Here is a 19,329-nt window from a genome sequence, read left to right as displayed (position 1 = left end):
CTTTACTACTTTTCCTTTACAACTCTTATTAAAGTTTTAACTTTTTTTATCTAGCTATTTTATTTATGATATGATTTATACTAGAATATATGCTCCACAAGAATAAATGGGACCCAGTTTAGCTCACCACTGTAGCCCAATGTATAGCACAAGGTAGGTGTGGCATATAACAGGCATTCAACAAATACATGTTGAATAAATGAATAAATGAAAGTGATAAAGAAGTTCACTAATTTGCATTTATAAGGTTCTCTGTTTTGTCTCAAATATTGAGTATTTGAGAGCATACTGAGAAATGGGGACTTATGCAATTAGGCTGGGAGCTAACAGTTTGCCATGGTGCTGTGACAAATACCACAAACTGGTTGGCTTGAACAAGAGACATTTATTATCCCATAGTTTGGAGGCTAGAAATCCACCATCAAGGTACTGCCAGGCCATGCTTTTTCCCAGAGCTTGTGCATTTGGTTCTTGGCTTGCAGGCAATCCTTGGGGTTATGTGGCTTGTGGATGCATCTGTGCCTCTGTCACATGGTGATCTGTTTCCTTCTCTGGATTTTCCTAGCTGACTATATGCAAATTTCCTCTGCTTTAAGGACTTCATTCATCTTTGATTAAGCTTACTCTGCTTTAATTTGGCCTTTGAAGGTCCTATTTACAAATGAGTTCCCACCCACAAGACTAGGGGTTAGGGCTTGAATATACCTTTGTAGAGGACAAGATTCAATCCATAGCAGTGCCACATGTTATCTTTTACAGTATTGGAAATTTTATGGCCAACCATTTCCAATCTCCATTATCATGGTACTTCAGGAGGTAACTTAATAAAGATATGATTTGGCTGGAAGAATTTTATTAGGTTTATGTGGAAATCAGGCAGGGTCTACTTCTAGCCTTGCTTTGAGTAAGAAACACTCACATAGATAATTCAAAATAATCTCTCCCAGTTCTGACCCTTACCTATTATTATGTGGGTCAATTAGAAATATTTCTGAGTCTTAATTTTTAGGAACTTTTCTTCCCTGACATTTTAAATAAACTATGGTAGACCTTGCTACTCAAAGTGTTGTCAACTTCCGTGTCACCTGGCAACTTATTAAAAATGCAGAACTCAGGTCCCAGCCTATACCTACTGACTCAGAATATGTGCTTTAAAAAGATCCACAGGTAATTTATATGTATATTAAACTTTGGGAAATGCTAGATTTCCATCTATTCCATGCCAAACATAAAAAATCATAAATTACCTAAATTTTGGGATGTAATTATAGGGGAACACACATTTTTCATTTTTTCCATGTTCACTTTTTCATAAGGGGCCACAACTGACCCTAAGAAAACATAAGTCCTGGCTGTCACACAGGTTTTCAAATTCCATTAATTGGAAATCTCAAGAATATAAAGTTATCCATTCATGTCTATTCTGATGGAGATAAGGATGGCCAATGAAAGTGATGGCAGATCTGGAAGTCTTCTTATGCCTAAGAGAAAATCTCTGTATGATTATTAATATTTTTATTATTAGTATTATTAATATTATTCCTCTACAGAACTGTGACGATCACTGTTGACCTCAGAAAAGCAGTTTTAGGAGAGCACAGGATGTGGGAAACTAGGAAGCAGGGAATTGAGGGGTGAATGAGAGATGAAGTAGAATTTGACTTTATTCTTTCTTTATTCTTTCATATCATTTAGATAGGGAGGAAGAATGTGAGACTCTAAAGCTGAGCACATTTCAGGGAGATGTTTTCTCTTTCATTCTCCTCCTTTCAATCCCTCCTACTCCCTCTCTCTCCTACTTGGGTAAAGCCTTTGGAAAGGTAAAATATAAAAGTTCAAGATTCTAGAGAAAGAGAAAGTAACAACTTGTATGAAGACTCAGAATATGTTTGAGAGGATGGGCTTAGGTCAATAGTGAAGAGATTGGCCATGAAAAGTCTGAGGAACATAAAATTTTCTAAAGTGGAAAGTCTAAACCTGGAAGTAAATGTATGGTGGAGGTGAGAACATTCATGTGTTGTGATTGTGAAAGGCAAAATTTGGGGAGATTGCAGTTAAAACTTGTTTTAGTTTAGGTTTTCCAGATCATAACCTGAGATGAGTTATTGAGTGCTTAGTTTACTTGGGGTTCCCTGGGAAAGAGGAATAGAGAGCAGGGAGAGTGAGACTTGGATCAGGGACAGCCATATCAGTTTGTATTATTCAAATCTCTAGAGTAGGCAATTGATACTTGATTCTGCCAAAAGTCTGAGAAGCTGGAAAGTTTATCCAATGGCTCCCTCCACCATTAGTTGATGTTTGTCACTGGGGACATGGATCACCTTATATTCTGGCTGCATTTGTCTAGCTGACAGGGCCCCATAAGCTTTGGTTAAGTACCCAAGGTAGAAAGTGTAAAGACATATGTTGCTCTGGAGATTGAACACTATCACAATGAGTCCAAGCTTGCCACTATCCAGGAAGCTGCAACTGACAATAGAGGTAAGCTGAAAGGATGTAATGCAGGATGCCAAATAGTCCCCTATTTGCACTACTCAGCTCCACTTGTTCTCCAGGTTATGTCCTCTTTGTTTCTGAGTCCTCAAGGTATTGGAAGCCTGCAATGTATAAAAATGATTTAATAAATAGCCATCACAGATATTCAGCACCTCCTTTCTCTACCACTCCTTCTAGACATATCTCACCTTCTATCAGCAATTCAGATGGTATAAGGGGCCTGCCAAGTGGGGCACCTAAACCTTCATCTCTGAAGATTCTGAGCCCTGGGTTTCTTTACCCTTGTCAGGCTGTGCATATTTCATTTTCTTGTTAGCTGCTATCATTGGGCATGAAAGTACTGAAAGAAACACTTCTGAGCACTCTGAGTTCTAGCTAGTCTCCTCCTTGTCTATATTATATAGCAACAACCATTGATAATTAGAATAGATCACACTGACAAGTGTAGTGACTTCTTTGTCTATTGGTTTGCCAGTGAGAGACTTCCAAATAGAGGCAGCCATAGCTCCAAGTTCAGTAGAACCCATTCTGGGTCCCCTGGTAGAAGCTTCCCCCTCCCAACTTGGTAGCCATGATTTAACCAGCAGACAATCATATCACAGAGGCAGCAAGAACAAATTACTGCAAATGGGTCACTGAGAATTATGGGGAGAAGAGTCACATTTATTTCCACCACTTGGTTGCCACTGTTGATGTCATCACTTACCTCAGCGGCTCTCAGCAACCCTCTCCTATCCAACACCTTCTAGAGGAAATTCAGTAATGTCTAGAGGCAATTCAGTAATGTCTAGAGGCATTTGTGGTTGTCACACCTTGAGGAGCTGCTATTGGTATTTAGTGGATAGAGGCCAGAGATGCTACTAAACAGCACATAATTAACAGGACAGCTCCCTACAGCAAAATATTGTCCATCCCAAAATGTCAATAATACCGAGGTTGAGAACCTTGGTTAGCCTTAATAGTACCCTCCAATGTTCTATTAAATAGACTGCTTCTGAGTGAAAGCTTTCATCATGTGCCCATTGTTTCAATTTCTTTGGCTTGTAATGCTATGCGAGGAACCCATATTAGTAAATCAGGCATTCTCTAATCATGAGAATAGTGGAAAACATATCTCAGACAGGACAAATCTCTGCACCCTCCAGAATGAAAGGATTTTGATGCAATCAGCTTGCCACCAGTTGCTGATTGTTTTCCTTAAAGAATGGTGTTGATTTGAATATTTAGCATTGGTCTCTGCTGCTGGTAGGATGAAAACAGTGTGGCAGTGTGTGCCAGTTTGAATGTATTATGTCCCCCAAATGCCATTATCTTCAATGTAATCTTGTGTGGGCAGACCTATCAGTGTTAATTAGATTGTAATTCTTTGAGTGTTTCCATGGAGATGCACCCCACCCAACTGTGGGTGATGACTCTGGATAGTTTTCATGGAGGTGCGGCCCCGCCCATTCAGTGTGGGCCTTGATTAGTTCACTGGGGCACTATATAAGATCAGACAGAAGGAGCCAGCTGCTACAGCCAAGAGGGACACTCTGAAGTATGCCCAGAAGCTGAAAGAGTTACTGAGTTTGAAGATGGCCATTGAAAGCAGACTCTTGCTCCAGAGAAGCTGAGAGAGGACAAATATCCCAAGTGCAACTAAGGGTGACATCTTTGAGGAACTGCAGCCTAGAGAGAAGCATCCTGGGAGAAAGCCATTTTGAAACCAGAACTTTGGAGCAGACATCAGTCATGTGACTTCCCAGCTAACAGAGGTTTTCCGGACACCATTGGCCATCTTCCAGTGAAGGTGCCCAATTGCTGATGTGTTACCTTGGACACTTTACGGCCTTAAGACTGTAACTGTATAACCAAATAAACTCCCTTTTATAAAAGCCAATCCATCTCTGGTGTTTTGCATTCTGGCAGTATTAGCAAACTAGAACACAGTGGCTATATCAGCCTTGGTAAGAGAATGCCTATGTTTTGTGGCTGATTGATCACTTCTAGCTCTGCCACTCTCCTTGTGGGCACTTTGTGGAAGCTTCGAGGTGAATGAGGACAGAGCTGTCTGACATCTACTGGATAACTCATCCTTTCCACCTGACTATTGAGTGCCTCTACTGCGGGACATAGTTTCTGAAGGGCGTTGATTTGAGCCACAATGAGCTGCATACTTTGTGCTCACTCTCAGAGGTCCATCCATAAGTCTTCTCCTCCAACTTCCTTGTCTCTAATCTTCCTATCTGGTTTCTTCCTTTTGTACCCCTGGCCAATCATGAAACCTTTTCTGATACCCTTTCTTCTGTGTATATTTTTATCTTGTGTTGTGGGCCATTTGTTCCACAATACAAAGTGGCATGGAATGAATTGCTTCTAGATCTTTTCAGTATCAGAATTTCTTCCATCACCACATTCTACTGCCTCATTGAGAGGGTTGTGGTGCTCTCACAGGCTATTTTTGCCTTGTACCAATATATTTAGACAACACGTCTGAGAAGTAAGCCTTAGGTTCTTTTGTTCCTTCATTATGGTTTGGAAAGTTATGTTTGAGAAAATGGCCACAGAATGAAATAAAAGTAAAAATGAAAGAAACAATATGAATTAAATATTTTATAGAAAGAATTATAAGAATGTTTATGGCATTACTTAAATTGCATATTACTAATGCTAAACTCAATATTGTACCAGGAGCTGTTGCTTAAAATGAATTTTCAGCAAAGCATTCAATTCCCTGAGTAATGCTTGCTCTTTATATTTAGTTCTCGTCTTTCCTATAAACAAGGCAATAATTCACTTTAAATTCCTAATCCTTATCTCATGTACTCTCTGAATAATTGCTTACTAGCCAGTTAAGGCTGTTAGTTTTTTTCTTGAAGATCCTTAAAGCCCACTTGTCCTTCCTTGGAGGTGGAAGACAAGGAACACTTTGGCAAGGTGAACTTCCTTCAAACAGGAATCTTCCTGTTCAATCAATATCTCCCTGTGGACAATTATTGGCTTACAGTGTTTATCCCCCAAGTAGTCTATGATCTCTATTACATGTGTATAAGTCTCTCTGTAGCTCAATAATACAAAACAGACTTCTGCTTATTAATACCTTATTGCATTCTTTCTATTTTTCCCATTCCCACCCTATTTCTAATCATAATATAATTGTACAATTTTGAATCCTGTTTTTTTTTTCCCACATAAAAGCACATCTTAAGCCTTTAAACATATTTCAGGACAATCTTTAAAACTACTTTTTAAAATATTGGTTAAGTATCCTTCCTTGTATACATATTACTCTGTTCTTAACACTAATGTCTAATGGTGGATGGTTAATTTGCTTACAATTTCAGATCTTTCTCAAGGGCTGATTTTCTAAAGAGGGAGTTGGAAGAACTGAGATGGATAAGGGGAAGTGCAGTTGATGTAAAGGAGAACAAGTCTGAGGAGAGAGTACAAAACCAAAAAGTTAGAGCCCCTGTAGTACTTTGTCTACTTATGTGATGAGTTTATATCACTTGTACTATTGGGAAGACACTGAGGCCCCAAACAACACATGCTGCTCTAACACAGACCCTGGGTTCTAAATGAGCCCTAGGCTGCAAGTAAATTTCCCTAGACCATTTATCAGGAATGTAAGATACAAGAACATTGAACATGTATGCATGTATACAAATATGTATGTACTTATGTATGTATTAATTTTTCTTTGAAGGGTTAGGCATGCATCCAGCATATGGGTTTTGAAGCAATTTTAGTTTTGGGGATAGGGTCTATCACCTAGATTCTTTACATATTTTGCTGCTGAAGGCTCCTCAGTGGCTGCTTCAGGAGCAGCACTGGACTCCAGACCAAAGTCCCTTTATGCTGATGCACTCAGTTCCTGAAGCAGGATCCCTTCTCACTTCACTCACAGGGCAGAATTAGAAATAAAGAGCAAGCCTTCCTTAACACTGTCAAGTTGAGAGTTTTGAGTTAAAATTCTAAAATACTTTATTTTGACAAGAAAAAAATAACACTCTTAGAATCACAGTAAACTTACAGAACAAATAAAAGCAAAGCAAAATCACTCATTTTCACTACCCAGTGATTGCAACTGTAAAGTTTTGATATACTTCTTTCCTGTAATTTCCTAATTATAAAATAAATTTGGATACAATTTTAGTCTTACATTTAAAAAAAAAAACAAATTTAGCATTATGTTAGCATTTTCTCAAGTTATACAATGTATTTCAAAACATGACTTTTAATAGCTGTATGATAATCTATACTCTGGATGTACTATAATTCATATAATCTCCAATTACTCAACATTTGAATTGGTATTATTTTGAAGTTAGTATCATTATTTTATTGATTTCATTAAATTTACAATTGCATTTGGGATGACATGGCAAATTTAATAAGTTATTCACATCTAGAAACATGGTATATGTCTTCCTTTATTCATGTCATTTTAAAAAATATTTCAAAGTAAATATTTACACTTTTCTTCATATACACCTCACCTCTTTTGGGGGAGCTTATTTCAAGATATATTACATTTTTGTTGTTATTATGGAAGTTATTTTCCTTTCCTTATATTTTTCTTTCTGCTTTTTACCTTTTGTATATTTACTTTGCACCTGGCTACTGTTCTAAAGTGTCCTATTGATGATAATTTACATTGAATTATCTACTAATCTTGGTAAAGAAAAATAGGTAGAAAAATACTGGGGCAAGAACAAAATTCTGAGTTTCAATTCAAGAGATAATTGATGGGTATTGATGTGCTTTGTTTTGATCCCTTCCTTTTTCTGCCCCTTTCTTTGGGAGGGTTGGAGGGTTAAACAACTGCCTTCCCTTCTCATTTGATATTTCTGATGAGAAAATGTAGTCAAGTCTATCTGCAGCTCACTCCCCCTGCCCCCCACCGAGAGTCATTGTATCAGGCTCTGCAGATTGTCCTGGTGTAAGGGACCCTGACCCAAAGTGAGAGGATGACTGTCCCCGGCCTTTGCCCCAGGAGCCACAATGTGCACTCTGATGTATGCATGGACCCCCCTGGGGTGTGTGTTGGTTTCCCACAAACTGTGTGGTTTCTCTCACAACTTTGGAGGCCAGAAGTCTGAAATCGAGGTGTTGACAGGATTGGTTTCTTCTGGGGACTCTGAGGGGAAAGATTTCTATACCTCCTGGCTTCTAGTGGTTGATCTTTCTTGGTGTATAGACATCACTCTGATCTCTGCCTCCATTGTCTTCTCTCCTGCATCTCTGTGTGGGTTCCCTCCTCTTCTTATGAGGCATCAGTCATGGATTTAGGCCCCAGGTTAATCCAGGATGATTACATCCTGAGATCCTTAACTAGTCACATCTGCAAAGACCTTATTTCTAAGGACGGACACATTCTCACGTATCCTTGGGATTTAGGACTAGAACATATTTTTTTTGGGGACACAATTCAACATTCTACAGTATGCTTTCTAAAATTTGGACAAAGGCACTGCTGGTCAAACCTTGCAGCTGAGGAGCTGAGTTTTGATTATGTGATTTTATTGGCTAGTGTTGGCCCTCCAAGCAACTAATAAATTTAGCCCTGCTATCACCCCACAGAGTGTGCACTTCCCTTGAATATCTAAAATGAAGATAACTCAGTGAATTTGACCTTTTTCTGCTCTTATGCAATAGGACACCATTTTACTAGTAGGTAAGATTGTGCCCTCTCAGAGTAAGGTTTACATATAAGGATGCAATCTGATGAGTTCAGGTCACGTGAAAATTACCTGGAGAGTAACATACCTCATTTCAGACACTGGCCATACTGTTCTATGTCTATCCTCTGACATGCTCCCTCCATCTTCTCTGCATGGCTAGTGTTTGTTCTAATCCATGTTTAGAGAAAAGCACTTTTTAAATCATAAAACACTTAAAATGTGAATCATTACTATTTTCCTAAGTTTATTCCCTCCCTGACTTCTACTTCTCTTTTTCCTTGCCACCTCACTCCAGGTAATCCCATCGCTGGGTCTTACTTCTACACTGTCTCAGTGTATTTATTCTTTTGTATTGAGTGTTCCTGAGTAGTACTAAGATAAAGAAGGAAGACATCAAGCTTTAAGAATGTAAAACAACTTAAAAAGTAACCAGTTGAAGAAAACCATTTTCTAAGATTATACTCAGGAATTAGGTTTGCTGAGAGGAAATTTTTTTTAGCAAGTCCACATTGAGGAAGAATCTCAGATCCTCAAAGGTCCCCATGTGGACATCCGTATTCTGAATAAGAAGGGAGAAGATTTTCTGTGAGTGGTGGGAAGAGGCTGTGAAGGGAGAGGCAGGCCAGGTGCAATGAGAGAGACTGGGTTTTCAGCATCGTGGCCCTTCCTCTGAATCTCCCCCACCTCAGTCTGTAGTCAGCACCCATACAGAGCTGGAGGTGACTGCTGTTTTGGATAAAATGCTTAAGGTGCTGGTTCTCACATCAGAGTGGTGCTATCAAAACAAAACAGCAGGAAGATTCAGGAGTGGGAAGAGAGAAGCACACATGAACGTGATTTTATGTTTTGTGTGTGTGAGCATGTATGCATGTGCATGTTTGTGTGTGTGTGTGTGTGTGTGTGTGTGCGTGTGTGTGTGTAGGCAGCCAGTATGGTGGGGGGTACATTAGGCTTCTAATAACTGTGAAATTGGGAGTGAGAGGCAAATTTACCTAAATCTGCAAAGCTTAGAAAATGACTAGTTGATATCTGGGTTATTCATAGTTTTGTCTTGAGAAGCCACCTGAAAATGTCCAACATATTCCTGATTCCATGACAAATATGCAGCAATGTTAATACAATAAAGCCTAGGACAGATGATTTATGCAAGTATTTGTAAGTTCTTATTGCTATTTGATTCATTTAAATGGATGCCTAAAAAACTGTCTCAAATTTACTTATGACCATTAACCTTCTATATTTTAATACCACCATAAGTCTTACACTTACATGTGTTATGAACTCTAGTTCTTGAGAGGTTCTCTTTTACCAAATCTAAACATCCTAAACAGCTTTTTCAGGGCCTCCTTCATCTCCTTATTCCGGAGACTGTAGATCAAGGGGTTGAAAAGTGGAGTCAACACAGAGTAAAATAAAGTCACAATTTTCTGGATCCCAGCTGGATTGTCTGATGTTGGGCTCACGTACATAAGCATTATGGAGCCATAGAACAGGGACACCACAGCCAGATGGGAGCCACAAGTAGAGAAGGCCTTTTGCTGGCCTTCTGCTGAGGGAATCCTCAGCACAGCTCTGATCACCAGAGTGTAAGAGCCAGTGATGAAGAGGAAGTTGGAGAAAATAAGGATTGAGTTAAAGACGGCACAGACAACGTCAGTGGCTGGAGCTGGCACACAGGACAACTTCAAAAGGGGTCCTGGGTCACAAAGAAAGTGATCAATAGTATTGGGGCCACAAAAAGGAAGCTGGGAGACAAGGTAAACTGGGAGGAGGAAACAGGAGAAGCCACACACCCAGCAGCAGGCTCCCATTCTGATGCAGAGTTGAGCTGTCATGATGGTGGGGTAGTGCAGGGGCCTGCAGATCGCTAGATATCTGTCAAAGGCCATGGCAGACAAGAAGAAGGATTCAGTGGTGCCCATGGAGAAGAAGAAGTAGAACTGGAGGAAGCATCCAGAAAAGGAGATGGCATTGGTCTCAGAGAGAAAGTTGGCTAGCATGTTGGGGACAGTGGAGGTGACATACCAGATCTCCAAGAAGGAAAAATTGGCCAGCAGGATGTACATGGGGGTGTGGAGATGGTGGTTCCACCTCACAGCACAGATAACACACAGGTTTCCAATGAGTGTCAGCGCATAGGTCCCAGAGAAGAGTGAGAAGAGGAAGATCTGAATCTCCCAGGTACAAGGGAATCCAAGGAGAATGAATTCACTCACAGTGTCAGAGAGATTATTCCCCCCTGAATTTTTCATTTTTCCCATAAAACTGCAACAACAAGAGATTGCCATGTTATAAAAGATGCTATAGAAATTTTCTTAAGTTTTTCTCTGATTTTCTTTACAATTCAATTAGTGACATAGTTTTAGGTCATGCAGAAATTTTCTGCATTCTTTTCCCCAGTGTGATATTGGGAGGAAATAAGGAACCTGAGGGTGTGTGTGCTTACTACAGCATCACTATTATGACCACTATCTTCATTAGGATCTGTTAAACCTGCCTTTATTTAGTGTCCTCAGCATTACATAAAACAAGATGGACACTCTCCTGCTATTTAGGGGCTTACAATCCAGTTTAGAAACATCCGTCTGGTTGAAAATTTTATAAAGGAATATTGAAGTTTAAATAATTGTACAATGCAATCTCTGAGTAAATATGGAGAAGAAAATATTGCAAGAATATATATAGGCATCAAGCAAGGTTTTGTTTACTATTAGAATCTTAAATACTATCACAGGCATTGTTTCAGATGGTGTTCCTTTCCATGAAATACTGGGAATACTGGAAAAGAGATGAGGAAAATGATTTTTGATCAAGGATTGTGTACAATAGAGCCAGTTCAAACATTTGTGTATCTTTCTTATTTTTAAAGATCTCAGTGAAAGAAATTCCACAATTTTCATTGTGAATTTCTCCTAGTATTTAATAATGTATGATGAATTCTACAAGTATCTTCTTATTTTTAACTTAGTCCTCTTTACATTTAAAACTTTTATTGTTGAAGGGAAATAAGCTTCATGCAGTGCAGTATTACCATGAATAAACATTTTTAAATGAAGTTGGCATGAATGAAGGTGTTACAGAATACAAACTGACATGGTTCTCTTCCAATTGAAATATATACTAATTAGAATGTGCAGGATTCAGTCCTCATTTGAAATTTATCACATGCTGGAAAAGTAGCTCAGATTGTTATTCAATACATATTTTGCCACTTAGAGGAAAGCACACATATTCACACATGTTCTTTATCATTGAGAGAACTCTGAAATTCGAATTACTTTAATGGAATATCTATGCATTGACCATTCATTTTCATTACTCTCTTACTATGTTATCTGAGGCTCCTGTGCTAGGGCTTTTTCTGGTTGATCTGACATGTGTTTTTCATGACCCAGTTCTTAGACCTTTTCTCTCCCCCAGCTATATCTCTCTGTAAGTGACCTGTCATCTAGTCCTTGACTTTAATACTATCCATGTGAGATGAAGCCAATTCTTTTATCCCTATCAATGACATTTGCAACCTGGATTTGTCTACCTGACTTCTTACTGGGCATTTCCTTTTGATCTGTAACAGGCATCTTAAACATAACATGCAAAGGACTAAATTCATGATTATTCTCACCCCAAACTTGCTGCTCCCTACTTCTTCCCCATCTCAATAAATGGTATATCTATTTAATCAGTTTCTGAAGTCACAAACTTTAGCCACATCCATATCAACTCTCTCAATATCCCACATCCAGATGATCAACAAGTTCTCTTGGCCTCATGTTCAAGTATATTCAGAGTCGTACCAATTTTGACCATTCCCATCAGCTATCACCCATGTCCACACCGCCATGAAATGCTCACCTGTACTCTTACAAGAGCCTCATAAATTGTATCTTGCTTCCATTTTTATAAGACTATTAATCACATAGCAGCTACATGAAAGTGCTGAAAAAATCCAATCATGTTAACCTCTTGCTTTCAGTCCTTTGAACACCCTTAAAGTAAATCCCAAATTCTTTACCACAACCTGTAAAGCCAATTTTTCAACAATATCCTCACCTGTGAGATGTCTTCTAGTTATTCTGCTGAATTCTTTTTGAAAGAAAAAATTCACTCAGCCACGCAAGTGTTAGATGTTGTCCTATTTCTTTATAACTTGTTTGACTGATATTTAAAACATTTTATTTTTTGTGCTTTATAATCTGACCTGTGTCCTAGTTACTCACGGCTGTATTCTCAGCTATTTCAATTTGTTACTTTCATTGACAGTAGGACTCTAAGAGTGGTGTATGAAATCCACATCAATACTTACCTTATTTGGGTTTCCTATGAAAGTATTTCTTGGGGAGATTACCTATAAAGTCATAGTCCAAAGGAGATTCTATAAATGCAAGAAATAAAAAGCATACAGATGATGAATTATTTTGCCATTTAAGGACAATTTCTTTCACATAACCAAAGCATATTAAACTAGTAAAACTGAGAGCCTGGAGATATGAAAGCAGTGGAATCAAAGATTTGCTATATTGAAGAAGCAAAAAGTAATCATAATATTGATAAAAAATCCACCAGCAATTCATCAGTTACACATTTCACAGGAAATCCCCAGGTGTCTTAGTAAACACTACTCAATAATGTTTTAAAGAGATAAGGAAACTGAATAAAAATATTTCCCAAAACTCAGGAAAAAAGAAGAAAATATTTTTATGCTCCTCTCCCTGCATTTTATTCTAATCAAGCATTTATATCTTGCTGGTAAATCCATTTTTGTAGAAAACCCAGCACTTGTTTCAATATCGTATGCACTATTAACTCACTCCTTGTATATGTGTAGAGAAGAAAGGTCAGAGAGGGGAAATAAGATATTACGCCACAGGGTGAGAAGCATGTGTAGTCCTTCTGAGGAACTGGATGATCAAGTTTATAACCTTCCGTGAGTTGCAAAGAGTGAATCCTAAAAGATTTTTTATCCCCAGTTTCAAAGCTCATATTTATGATCAAGATGAAAGCCCAGATGAAGGTATTGTATATATTTATTTACTTCCATCATTGCCTTTTGAGATTTGGAACCATCTCCCCTGAGAGCTTTAAAAAGTATTTGTTCAACAGATGAGGTCTTTTTAAAAATTTAATTTACAATGAAATCCCTAGTCTTTCCATTCCTTGAGGAATAGGCACTTGCAGAAATAGATGCTTTTCTTCTCTTGTGCTTCTAAGAACCAGGCATTGCAAAAGGTTTCTGGGGAATAATTAAATAGTAATAGGGCTTGTCCTAATTGTTACAATAGGAAGATCCACCATTAGATCCCCTGTTTCATTTTTGAAATTAATACTCTTTGCCCACCAATATTAGTTTTCAAATTTGTTGCTTAGAGACATGTCAGATGCACGTTTTGACAGCCACTAGAAAAATGGCATTTTAAATGCTGAAGTGGTGTAGGGTTAGCCAACAAACATTTATTGAGTGCTTAATAGACATTGGGGATATAGTGGTAAACAAAACAAAAAATTCCTGCTTAAAGCAGCTCAATTTAATTGTTGGGGCAACAGAAAGTAAAAAAATCAAAGTGAATTTTTTTTCTTTTGAGAAAAGTGAAGCATAGGAATGGAATGGGGCATCAGAGTTAAGGGCAGGCCTTTGTAATTATAAATAGGGATTTTTTTATAGTCTCTAGTTTGCATTGATTGTGTTCCTCCCCCCCCCAATACCACCCTATTTTTAACACCTTGCAATGTTGACATTCATTTGTTTTACGTCATGTAAAAACATATTTTTACCTTTTATTATAATCATTGAGCACCCTAGGTTTCACTGAGTCTCTAGTTTGCATTGATTGTATTTTCCTCCCAATTCCCTCCTATTTTTAACATCTTGCAATGTTGACATTCATTTGTTCTACCTCAAAAAATATATATATATTTGTACCTTATATTACAGTCATTGAGCACCCTAGGTATCACTGAGTTATATAGTCCCAGTCTTTATCTTTCATCTTCTGTTCTGGTGTCCCACATGGTCCTAACCTTCCTCTTTCAACCATGCTCACAGTCATCTTTGTTCAGTGTAATTACATTGCTGTGCTACTATCACCCAAAAGTGTTTTCCAAACCTCTCACTCCTGTCTTTTCCTTTCTGTCTGCAGTGCTTCCTTTAGTGTTTCCTGTAGAGCAGGTATTTTGTTCACAAACTCTGTCATTGTCTGTTTGTCAGAGAATATTTTAAACTTTCCCTCATATTTGAAGGACAGTTTTGCTGGATATAGGATTCTTGGTTTGTGGTTTTTCTCTTTCAGTATCTTAATTATATCACTGCACTTCCTTCTTGCCTCCATGGTTTTTATTGAGAAATCTGCACATAGACTTATCAAGCTTCCTTTGCATGAGATGGATTGCTTTTCTCTTGTTGCTTTCAGGATTCTCTCTTTGTCTTTGATGTTTGATAATCTGATTATTAAGTGTCTTGGCATAGGCCTATTCAGATCTATTCTGTTTGGGGTATGCTGTGCTTCTTGGAGCTGTAATTTTTTTTTAGAATTCCATTTTATTGAGACATATTACCATACCATACAATCATCCTTGGTGTACAGTCAGCTGTTCACAGTACCATCCTATAGTTGTGCATTCATCACCCCAGATGATGATGATTCTTTCCTTACACCAGAAAGAATCAGAATCAGAATAAAAAATAAAAATAAAACAGAACACCCAAGTCACCCCCCCATCCCACCCTATTTTTCATTTAGGTTTTGTCCCCATCCATCCATACATTGGATAAAGGGAGTGTGATTCACAGGGTTTTCACAATCACACTGTCACCACTTGTAAGTTACATTGTTATAAAATCTTTGGATCCATAATTTTACGCCTTTCATAAGAGATGGGGAATTTTCATTGATTATTTCTTCTATTAGAGTTTCTCCCCCTTTTCCCTTCTCTTCTCCTTCTAGGACACCCATGACACATACATTCCTGCATTTCATTTTGTCCTTAAGTTCCCAGAGATGTTGCTCATATTTTTCCCTTCTTTTCTCTCTCTGTTCTTTTGTGTGTAGACTTTCAGGTGCCTTGTTCTCCAGTTCCTGAGTGTTTTCTTCTGCCTCTTTAGATCTGCTGTTGTATGTCTCCATTGCATCTTTCATCTCTTGTGTTGTGCCTTTCATTTCCATAGATCTGCCAGTTGTTTTTTTGAACTTTTGATTTCTACCTATGTATGCCTAGTGGTTTCATTATACACTACATCTCTTTTGCCATATCTTCCCTAAACTTTTTGAATTGATTTGGTATTAGTTGTTTAAATTCCTGTATCTCATTGAAGTGTAAGTTTGTTCCTTTGACTGGGCTATAACTTCATTTTTCTTAGTGTAGGCTGTAGTTTTCTGTTGTCTAGGCATCTGGTTTCCTTGGTTACCCCAATCAGGTTTTCCTAGACCAGAACAGACTCAGGTTTTGGAAGGAGGGAACAGTATCCAGTTTCCCTGAGGGTGTCTTAGAAGATTGGTACATCTTGTGAGGCCTCAAGTCACTGTGCTTTTCTGCCCAACAGCTGGCCCCTGTCAGACTGTAGCTCCAGACTGCTGTAAGGAGGTGTAGCCTGTTGCTGTTTTCCCCCAGGCTCTGGGGTCTGGTTCTGTAAGGAAGGTGAGTAGCAGAGCTTGGCACCACCTTCTTCCTCTTAGGGAAGATACATCCCCTAGGGAAAGATCATTTATATTTGAATAGTCTCTCTTCCTGTACTATCTCCACCCTTGTCTGGGCCAGAGTTCTGGGAACTGAAAATGGCTGAGGCTTTCTCCACTGAGCTGAAAAAAGGGACAGAAAGCCCTCTTCAGGGCCAGTCTGTGGCCACCCTCTGACTCTCCAAGGTCAGTCATGGCCAGAAGCCTCTGTCTACTTGTTGGGGATCCATATCTTCTATTGAGCAGTCCACATTTGTTAATTAAAACACCAGTTGGAGCACAGCTGAGCTATATTCACTTGCTGGGAGATTGCTGCTCTCTAGCGTTGTGAAGCTTTGCAGTTTGGGCCATGGGGTGAGGGGGCTCCCAGCTTGGATCTGCAGTTTTTAGTTACAGATTTTATGCTGCAATTGGGCATGCCTCACAATTCAGGTTGGTGTATGATGAGTGGACAGTCAAGTTTGTCCCCCGACAGTTATTCTAGATTATTTACTAATTATTCCTGGTTGTTTATTAGTTGTTCCAGGGGGGCAATCTAGCTTCCATTCCTCTCTATGCTGCCATCTTCTTCCATTATAAATAGAGTTTTAAGGAAAGCCAAACAGAGATGTTAACATTTGAGCACAGACTTGAAAAACTGAAGGAACAAACCCTGAGGGTTCTGAGAGTGTATTAGTTCAGGTAGAAAGACCAGCTAATGCTAGGATGCAGACCATGCTTGTTGTATTTGGTGAAGGTCAAGGAGGCTAGTGTGCTTGAACCAGGTCAACTGGAGTGATGAATCCAGTTCTGTTATCCCCTAGTTCTAGTATCTCCAATTCTTCTTTGAATAATTTGGAACCTCATTATATTCTTCAACGCAAACATTGGATTTTGGAAGCTTTGCAAATTTCAACATTAATTGGTTCTCCCATGTAATCTCTTAGAATTTAATCAGCATCCTCACAAAGCATCCTCCAAAAGAGTTTTGATTTTTTGATTATAGTCATATTGACTCTCCGCAAGCTTCTTTCTGAGCTATATTTTGAATTGAATATAGTTTCAATGATCCACAGGAATGCAAAAAATAAATAAATAAATAAATAAAAAGCCATGCTCTCTGTGTAATATAAATGCTTTAGGTTTAAACTTCTGAGACAGATTTTTAAAATATCCTGTTTCTAACGGTTGGAGGCATCATAGTGGAAAGCAAGAGAATGAGTCCTCTCAGGCACTTTTTTCATGACTCTGTATTAGACAGTGCTGTTTTTCATCCTTCTTTCATGGATGCCTACTCACTGCTTGTTCATTTACAAGTCACAATAGTCACAATAAATTTTTAATGAACAAATGCATTGTAGTTCCATTTTCTGGTTTCTTTCCTTCTGTTCCATGGTGTTAATCCCAAGAGCACTCCTTACTAAACCTCCTACATGTTAATTTCTACCTCAAAGACTGCTTCTGCGGAACCCACCCCATGTCAGAGATCTGAGAAAGCTGATTCTGTGAGATATTGGAGCTGGCAATGATGACAGTCACCGGTGGTTTATAGAGCACAGATAGCTCCTGGTATGAGGTAACATCGATTTTTAAAACTTTCATCAGTGGATTGCCATTTTATACTATAAATACATCAAACTGGATGCTATTGCAAAGTTTGACTAATTTCTGGAAAGAAATAAAAAAAGCTGAGTGTGATTAATTAGTAATTAAAACCTAATATGACAGCTGGAAGTCCTTCATGGTAGGATATAAAGATCTGTCTTGTCCTTTGGAGGGAGGGCAAAAAAAGCTGAGATCCAGGACTGGGCTTAAATGTTAGAGTAGCCAAGCTCCAAAAATGGCTAAATTCCCAAACAAGTCAGATCTATTATGTCAAGGTCAAGGCACTGGTTGGGAAGGAATGGGCCCTGACATATAAGATGGATACATCTGGGTTGATGTCCACAAAAGTCTTGAGTATTTAGATTTTTCTTTATCATCTGAGTGTACAGAAGTAAACCACTACACCCATTTAAGGTTACAACTGTTTCCTTGCTTTAAATTGATAAAGAGGTTTTTCAGTTTGGTAATGCTGCCATTATGCAAAATACCAGAATTGGATTAGCTTTTATAAAGGGAGTTTATTTGGTTACAAATTTACAGTTCTAAGGCCATAAAAGTGTCCAAACTAAGGCATCAACAAGAAGATACCTCCAATGAAGAATGGCTGATGGTGTCTGGAACACTTCTGTCTGGCATCTACTATTCCTTTTAGTCCTGGGTTGCATTTCAAAATGTCATTTTCCAAAATGTCTCTGGGTTTCTCTTAGCTCCTCTTGGGCAAATTCTGGGCTTTGTCTCTTTGCTTACCATCTCCAAACATCCTTCTGTCCACATCTCTAACCATCTCTAAGAGTCAGCAAGCATGTGGTTCTGTGTTGGCTCTTAGCTTCTGTATTAAATACTTCAGTGAACTAATCACATCCTACCCTGAATGGGTGGGGTCCACACCTCCATTGAAATAATTCAATCACAGTTCTCACCCACAGTTGAGTAGGTCACATCTCCATGGCGACATTCAATCAAAAGTTTCCACCCTAATCAACAGACTAATAAATCTGCCCCCACAAGATTGCCTAAAAGAACATGGCTTTTTGGGAGACATGATATATCCAAACTGGCACAAGAGGTTTTTCCAACATAAAAACATGGCCTGATCCTCAAGGATGTGCTCCACCTGCATTATGACCTCTAGGCCATAAACTAGTGTTGCCACTTCATACCAACAGAAGACTCACTGGGGATAAGGGATGAAAGAGACTGTATCCCAAAGAGGCTGAGAGACCTAGAGAGCATCTACCAGCAGGAGCCAAGAGAGTATAATGAAATTGGATTCTAAAAGTACATGATCAAAGGGATAAATATCAGGTTGGTTAAGGGAGACTTAGACTATTTTGGAATAGTCTCTTGGGAAAGAAGATATAGCACCATGGCAAGGATGCCAGTTGATATGAACATATGTCAGGTATGGCTCCTGGAAGAATGGTAAAGGTGATTACCCTCACTAAGTGAGGTAAGAATGCCAGAATTGCTGTGAAGGAAGAAGGGATTACAACTCAGAAAATAGGCACACTAGACTGGGTAAACTATGGAAGGTCAGAAATCTTTCCAGAGGAACATATTTCTGGGAGATCCTGTTGAGAATTCTTGGATACAGGGTCTAAGAAGACATTGAAACATGAAGAGTCAGGTAATAAGTTGAATCTTAGCCCAGATCCAGCTCAGACTATGCCCACTGGGTCCATGGACCAGCTGATGACTATTTTCCATCCCTATATTCATCATTGGAATAGGTATACTTTGAGGTTGGCCTGAGACACAGTGATTCTGTATTTTTTGTGGTAGGTGCTATCATAGGAGGAAAGGCCATAAGGAAATCTCTGAGATGGCCCTACCTTTCACTAGTTAAGATAGTAAATAAAAAATAATTCTGCATCTTTGGAGAGTATGAAAGAAAATAATGCCATTGTCAAAAACCTAAA

General features: G+C 38.7%; 2 protein-coding genes across 2 annotated transcripts in view; both read right to left on the bottom strand.

Moving 5' to 3' along the window:
* Positions 1 to 19,329, bottom strand: part of LOC119532215 (olfactory receptor 11H6-like) — a 99,323-nt gene that overhangs the window by 61,603 nt on the left and 18,391 nt on the right. The gene's annotated exons all lie outside the window — the stretch shown is intronic.
* LOC119530929 (olfactory receptor 11H6-like) lies at positions 1,836 to 10,411 on the bottom strand. The gene is made up of 2 exons (XM_037831597.1): positions 9,489 to 10,411; positions 1,836 to 1,977 (listed from the first exon to the last, which is right to left on the bottom strand). The coding sequence occupies exons 1-2, from the start codon at positions 10,409 to 10,411 to the stop codon at positions 1,836 to 1,838; spliced, it is 1,065 nt and encodes a 354-aa protein (XP_037687525.1).

Source organism: Choloepus didactylus, chromosome 4 (assembly GCF_015220235.1).
Source record: "Choloepus didactylus isolate mChoDid1 chromosome 4, mChoDid1.pri, whole genome shotgun sequence".
NCBI classification, from domain to species: Eukaryota; Metazoa; Chordata; class Mammalia; order Pilosa; family Megalonychidae; genus Choloepus; species Choloepus didactylus.
Note: the sequence above shows the minus strand (reverse complement) of the source record. Positions and strands in the feature narration are given on the sequence as shown.